General features: G+C 30.9%; 1 protein-coding gene and 1 long non-coding RNA gene across 2 annotated transcripts; one reads left to right on the top strand and one right to left on the bottom strand.

The window, feature by feature from the left end:
- Positions 1-1,327: 1,327 nt before the first annotated feature.
- On the bottom strand, positions 1,328-2,080 carry LOC115229815 (carbohydrate sulfotransferase 9-like). Its single transcript, XM_029800102.1, has one exon. The coding sequence runs from the start codon at positions 2,078-2,080 to the stop codon at positions 1,328-1,330; it is 753 nt and encodes a 250-aa protein (XP_029655962.1).
- Positions 2,081-6,163: 4,083 nt separating this feature from the next.
- On the top strand, positions 6,164-7,034 carry LOC115229837. Its single transcript, XR_003883363.2, has 4 exons — positions 6,164-6,470; positions 6,503-6,697; positions 6,730-6,859; positions 6,891-7,034. It is a non-coding gene; the product is annotated as an uncharacterized LOC115229837 (long non-coding RNA).
- Positions 7,035-7,713: the final 679 nt, after the last annotated feature.

Below are 7,713 nucleotides of genomic sequence, written 5' to 3'. Positions count from 1 at the left end.
ACTGCCAGCTTGACAGCGTCTCGGCGCAGGCTTTGCTCATTTTTATGCAGCCCAAATGGGCGAATGATTCACATGGCGTGCAGTTAATTCCAAATTTCCTGATATTCGACTGCCCACAAAAGAGACATGCCCGAGTTGTCCTCAGTGGCTTTGTTCCTCGTGCTTCGTCTTCGCTTCGTTCTTTATTTACCATCTGAGGTTTCCGTTAATCACACCACAACAGCTAGATAAATATTATTAGCAGACTTCAAGAAATGATCAAATATTTTTGTTCTCTTTTTCTTACAATTTAGAAGTTGTTGGTAGACACTCATCTGGCAAACACTGCGTAGCTTTTTTGATATTTTTATTTAGATAAAGATAATTATGAAATTCAGATTTTAGTGATCTAGAACCGGAAAGTAGAGAATATTTATGTAAAACAATCATGACTCTAGCAACAATATACTTTAATTTAGAGTAAAAATATTTAAAATATGCTTTCTAGATTCATTTGAATTTTTACATAATCAAAAATTTGCTTCGGGTAAAACCAAAACCTCAAAAGTTGTTGTGGCGTATGATTAATCAATTCACCATCGGTTTGTATAATTTTATTAATTCTTATCCACGTGATTCATTTGTAAACAAAATTATTATTTTTAATTTTAAATATCATTAGTTTTTGACTAAATAAAAATTATTTTGAATATCTTTTATAAGTTTCCATATAAAATTTTCTTCAAATTCTTATTGGGTTGCTGACTTATTTTTAAAAAAAAGATATTGTTTTTTGTGTATTTATACAATATTTTGAAAATAAAAATCTAAAATGTTGATAATTCTTGATAATGGGTTCTGGTCCTTTCGAGGTACTTCTCCACAAGTGAAGAGTACTTCCGTATCTTTTTGTATTCAGCAGTTGTGGCGATTATTGATCCATGGGTGGATGCGGACATCAGAAGGTTCTTGGGAGAGAATTAGTCTACACACGTAGCGTCCCAGATAAGTGGCTTTCCTCTGTTGAAGGGAAACATCATTAATTAGTCAGTATTTTTTAAATAAATAGTCGTTAATTTTTTTTGACAATAACACATTTCATGATACCTGAAAAGAAATTAATATTTTATTAATCCATGCAATTCTAACAAAAAATGTCAATCAATAAATTGACTTTCTTGTTTACAAAGATAACACTTTAACACTTTTAACACTTTTTATTGACCAACGATTTACTGAAATAAAATATAAGATTTAAAAACAATAATATCTTGGATAATCTTTGATTAATAAAATGTTAAATTTATTTATAGAATAGAATGTTGTTTATTAAATTAATAATTATTTATTACAAATAAGGCTTAAACCCAAAATAGAGGTGATCATTTTTGTACAAATTGTAAAAAGCATATTTCATTTCTGTCGTCAAATTCAAAAAATATTTGGAAACATAATCAACAGAGTTCGTTTTATGCGTAACGTCTTTGATCCAAAACATTCCTTTTTCTGTTAATCCGTAAATCTTAAAAAGATGTTGCATAAATTCATCAAGTTGTTCTAGATATATTATTTTGTAATTGATGTATCCGGGCAAACACAAATCGCTCATTAATGCCCAATGTTCATTAAATTGTGAAGCCTTTTGGGAGTTATTTATTAAATAACTGACAAATTGTTCAAATGTTACAAACTCTTCAGGATAGCCAGTTAAGGCTTGTCGAACTTGTTGAACATAGTGTGGCGATTTTCCGACACGTTTTGTTTCGTAAATAAATTTGTTTAAATATGCAGAGACTATGCGTTCGGCTGGATGTCTTACTATCAAGATTTTTTGAACGCCTTCCATATTGTTGATTGAATTCAAATTAATAAAACTTTTCTCATACGTTTTTATATAATTGACTTCGTGAATTTCATTTTGAGAAAATCGAGTACAGTTTTTGATTTTGTTTTTAATACAGTAAGTCATCAGTAACCATTTCAGCATTGTCGTTGATCCAACTTTAGGGATTTTGCAATAGAATAATTTTTGTTCTTCTATTAAATAAAACCGATTCCATTGATGATTAGAGAAGTCGTTTTTAGTGTATATGGATGTCATTTTATTTATTTGAAATTCATAGGTAACATTTGAAAAGAAAAATGTAACAAGGAGTAAAGTAAATGTCAGGATAACTGAAGTGATTCTTTTAATCATCAAATTATTTTATTAAATATTTGCATAGCAATAATAATTTATAAAATAATAAACAAATAAAATTTTATTTTTATATTTATAATTTGTTTCCTAAAAAAATGTTCACCTTTTGTTCAATTACTTCATTTTCAAAAAAAACAATTTTGCTTTTAGCACCAATATTTTTCAAATTTATAAGTTTTTAAATCATTTGGGAGTTTCTCAGCTATTACCAAAAGAGAACTTATGGATTAATTATAAATTCTTTTGTCACGGTTTAAGTGACATTTGTCATAGTCCAGCTGTGTGCCTATCCCGCAGGTGTGTCTCGATCGGGACCATTTTTCAGCAAAATATTAGATGAATTATTTAAACATAAATTCAGCACATCGAACGATGCAGCTATAAGAAAAGGTAGATACGAGAATATATTAAGTTGTTGACAAGAATGGGAACAGCTATGAAGTTAAAAATAAAAAATGAATTAAAAAAAAATATTTTTCACAGTTAAAACAATCACATGCAGTGTTTAGAGTTAATATTCTAGGTCAAATAGTTAAAAATAAAATTAATGTCTCCTATAAATTCTTTAAAATAATGAAATTTTTATCCCGAAAACAAATTTTTGTTCAATTTTATTATTTATATTAGTTATTAAAAAGCATTCTTCATAAGATCAGGAATAAAAGAGTTAATTTACAGGGTATTTCATTAATATATCCTCTAATTTCATAAATATATCCTCTAATTTCATAAATAAATCCTCTTATTCCATAAATATATCCTCTTATTCCATAAATAAATATATCCTCTTATTCCATAAGATATATCATAATTTTTTTCGAGTTCTCACACACTGATGATGAATTCGCAGCTTTCTGCACCACCTCAAACCACACTTATTGGAGAACTAAAGCCGAGGGTACCTCGTTATGTCTCTCTGTGAAATCATGGTTATGCCTCTATTTGTAGTCACTTCGTGGGTAAATAGTCAACGGTCTTACTTTTACAGTGGTTACACCGTTTCGTTAACAATGAAAAATTCATATTCTGCAATTATGAGGATAACTCAACAATCAATGAAAATTAACACAAAAGACAGAATGTGCAACATGTCAACAACTTTCATTATACTAGTTTAATCAATAAATTATAATTATAATAATTTTTTACGACTGTAGGGGTTAAGAAGATTCAAAATACAACACTAGTTATTTTAACTATGGATTTTATTTTGTGATTAAAAACGATTTGAAATATTCACGTGTTATTATTTGTTACGTGATTGTATCCATGAATCCATCATTACTTTCTTGGCCTCAAGTTTTTAATCATTCCGAAAGCATCTAAAACTCAAATTATTTTTAACAACAAAAAGAATCATATTCGAAAAATAAGACGATTTATTTAATTTTAGTACTGCAGTCAAACCCCTCTAAACCAAGTCCTATCGGGTAAGAATTGTATCGTAACAATTCGTTAAATTTATTTATAAAGAAAAATTGAAACAGTAAAATTAATAGAAATCTGCCAATAAGAATTGTATCGTATTTACCTTCGATTCAGCAGTCCCTAGAAATTTTTATTATAGTTGTAAGAGGAAAAATAAAAGTTTTTTAATTATACAAATAGTTGCGGTGTAGTAAAAGTTTGCTATCTCTTTGGCTTTTAAGCAGTTCAAAATCAGTCATAATAAGGATTAAATTTAAAAAATTGTTCAAATTTTAATTATTTAGATTTAATCTGGTAAAAATAAAATTTTTATTTATTTTAAAATACGTCATGCTCTATAATGTCATCATTGTTTTTAAAATTTTTGCCTGCGGGGGTTGATTGGAGGAGTAAGTAAGCAAAGTGTAGGTATTTGCCCCTACCTCGTTGGGAAAAATACTGAAACACGCGCACTTACGACGGCAAGTGACAGTATAACAAAGGTAATATTAAAGAAAATATAAATCTTTTAAAAATTTTATTTACCCTTGGAATATTTTCACTTGAACTCGACTATAGGCGAGTTGTCGCAAAGCCCAAAGCATGATGAGAGTATTTCATTTTACCTGTTTTGACAAATATCTTTAATCATCAAAGTTAAGCTGAAATCAACAATCAATCCTTTCATTTTATAGCAGTTTATTCAATTTTCTACCTATAGAATACTAAAAAAATTATCGACCCCGTTTATTGGGGCATTTTAAAAATAATTTTATATAAAATTTTTATACGTTATTTTATTTGAAATTATAGCGTAGAGTTTAGTGATCATGCCAAAAAAACTTGCTTTGCTTTAAACAAAAATTTGCTTAAGTGTTGGTAAACTCCATATTTAAAAAGGAAATATCCAAGATTTTTAAAGTTGGGAAGGGAACAGTATCTAGAATAAAAATGGAAGCTAAACAAGGATTTGATTCAAATTCTATTCCTGACGCAGTCCTATACAAAAACTATGAATCAGATCTATCATTGAAATTTGATCGTCTGGTGTTTGAACTTTTCATTGAATCTGAGGCAAGGTGGGATTTTAATTTCCGAATGTTTAATTTAAAATATTGCCAGAAATATCACGACTCAGATAAAGTAATGTTGGAGAGAAAATTAGCGATTACTTTTTTAAATTGATAAATAAAATGGATTTTTTGATTTTTAAATGCTATTTTTTAAAAAAGAGTATAAATTACCATACCCTCTGTATTTGAATCTGGGGCGGATTTCTATTGGGGCAGAAGTTCAACTGTAATAGTTTCTTAATATTATCTTAGAATGATTTCATGACAAAATTGTATTCAATACATACATAATTATTATCTGTGAAAAATAAATTTCGAATAATAATGAAATATGAAATGTTGCTTATTTTTAACGTAGATTTTCTCCAAGAAGTCAATTTTCTCTAATCACCTGTCAAAAATAACTAAAGCTATGAATTCTCACTTAGTTTCCTAAATTTAAAGTGTTTATTTCCTTTACTACAGAAGACTTCCCAAAGATTTTCGAGTCATGGTAGATATTTCTAGAATATCTAGCCATTTTTACCAAAAACACATCCATAGAAAATAATTAGTAAAAATCAGGATTATTTCCCATTGATTTCTAATTTTATAAATCTGACTATTTTTATTTGTGGATTCAATTACGTAAAAGTGTCTACATTACTATTTGAAAGTATCGAATTTTGAAAGAAAAGAATAAAAAGTGTAACGTCACAGGACAGTCGTTTAGTCCTCCAAACCTTCGTGTCATCGAAGGGAAACGGCTTTATTACTCTCAAGCTATATTCCTCTCTACACTAAATTTCGAAGAATTCAAACTCCCACAACTCGCTGGTAATTTTGTTATTCAGACTAGCAGAAATTTTGCAGGGAAATGTTCGAGTTCATCTGACCACGCTAAAATATTTTAAAACAATATTTTTCCCAGAAATATTTAGACTGGACACACAAAAAGCCTATTTTGAAAACAATAACAACGTTCCTGTTTTTTGCAACTCTCACTGCCCCATTTTAAATTTTAGACGACACTGTTGGGGACCAGGCGTCAATGATTGTCAAAAATGCATTATTCGTACATAAACGTAATAGTTTCGAAGGTTATATGCAACAAAAAGTGCGAAAACCGCTGCTTCGGTAAAGAATCTCTCGAATGCTGCCACGACCAGTGTATTGGAGGATGCTTTGGTCAAAATCATTCCGAATGCAATGTAAGTCCCATTACAGGCACTCCTTAGATATGCAGGAATTACAATCTAAACGGTTCGAGGGAGAAGATTGTGACAAAAGTGAATCCCATCTAGTGATAATAGATTGTGTCATAAACTCTACGGAGGGAATCATCAACTTTAACAGTAACACCATCAGCGACATTGTTAACTGCACGGTAATCAGCAAAGATTTACAAATCGGCAAGAATTTTTTTGAAGAGTTAATGCTTAATGCTCATGAGCAGAGTCAGTTCAGGGACTATTACTGAAATTCAACTAAAAAAATTTCAGAAGATCAGGACGGTGAGGGGATATCTTTCAGTGTATTTACCTGCAAATGTAAATTCACTTGAATTTCTTCCACCAAATCTTGTCGTAAGAGGAGAAAACATGTATTTACAAGCAATGACGCGTTTTTTAGCATTCGAAAAAATTTGAACATAGCAATGATGGTAATTGGATATGACTATTTCCCGGGAAATGTAAATTTAACTGTATACAACGGTGCTGTGGCGTTAAGATCCCACAATAAATCATTTTGCTACTTTGACCAGCAATATATCAAAAGATGGATTCATTCAGACCTGGACATCATCACAGACTACAACCAGTCGTTGTGTGGTTCACTTATAACATGTAATCAATGTCTTTAGTAAGTCGTGGCAAATTATGTCACGAGCAATGTATTGGGTGTCTTGGACCAGGAAATATGAGATGCATATCCTGCAAAAATTTTATATTTCGCTCAGAAAAACACACATTTTGCTTACAAAACTGTACGGAGGATTTTTACTTCAAAGGAAAAACTTGTTACGCGTGCAGTGAAATGTGCCAAAGTGGCTGCACTGGTCCAGTAAATGAGTTTGTTATAGTATTTTAGAGAGACGATCAATGCAATGAATGTAAAGTAGCTTATTTCAATAATTCTTGTATCCGAGAATGCCCTCCGAGTCATTTTTAGCGAATAAAACATGTTATCCCTGTGCAGACTCATGCAAACCTTCAAAGAAGTAAGAATCCCCTAACTTTGACAAACTCAAGTCTGAAAAGGACTTGTCACAGGCCTGAAAACTCTTTAAGTCCAACTGGCTGTGTTGAGTGCTTGTATAAGCAGATTATAAAAAATAATAAGCAGATTATAAAAAATAATTCGATTATCTGTTTGTCAGATAATGACCTTGCCCCATCCAATTTTTATTTTGACGAGAATGATTTGATTTTGCAAAAAAAGATTGGAGAATGATCTTTTGGAACTGTATATAAGGTAATACAATTAATCTAACATTCAAGGCCACGTTGGTCTCTAAAAGTCAAGGAAAAGGAAAGAGTGTCGCAGTGAAGGAACTGACCCGTTGTATGGAGGACATTATTGGTTTTGAAAACGAGATCAAAGTTTTGGTATCGTCCAACTATTGCCATTGCGTCAAACTTATCGGAATTTGCATGACAATAAACATCAAACTGATAATGGAATTGTGCGAAAACGGCTGTCTCCTCAAAAATATAAAGCAAGAAAGGGACTCTTTGACTCCAAAGCAAATGCTCAAGTGGGCCTATCAAATTGCAGATGTATTTGATGCATATTTGTGATTTAAAGGGAATGAACTACTTAGAGTTCATTGGGGTGGTCCACTGCGATCTAGCCGCAAGAAATGTCCTTCGTAAATTAATTTTAACACGTTTTAGTTGATAGTAATTATGACATCAAGATAGCAGATTTTGGACAGTCAAAAATGATGAACAAACATTATTTATATAAAAATAGCCGAAGGGTATGATTGGGCAGTCTGACCAGCAGTTTGCAGTCAGATGGATGGCCCCGGAGTCTTTGGAGTTATCTTTACACTCCCACAAGTCAGACGTG

The sequence above is a fragment of the Octopus sinensis genome, unplaced genomic scaffold (genome assembly GCF_006345805.1).
Source record: "Octopus sinensis unplaced genomic scaffold, ASM634580v1 Contig13674, whole genome shotgun sequence".
Taxonomy (NCBI): domain Eukaryota; kingdom Metazoa; phylum Mollusca; class Cephalopoda; order Octopoda; family Octopodidae; genus Octopus; species Octopus sinensis.
The sequence above is the reverse complement of the archived record's forward strand: the minus strand, read 5'-3'. Positions and strand labels throughout refer to the sequence as shown.

Excerpts from the sequence above, each read along its gene's own strand:
- LOC115229815 (XM_029800102.1), bottom strand. The coding sequence starts at position 2,080 with ATGACATCCATATACACTAAAAACGACTTCTCTAATCATCAATGGAAT.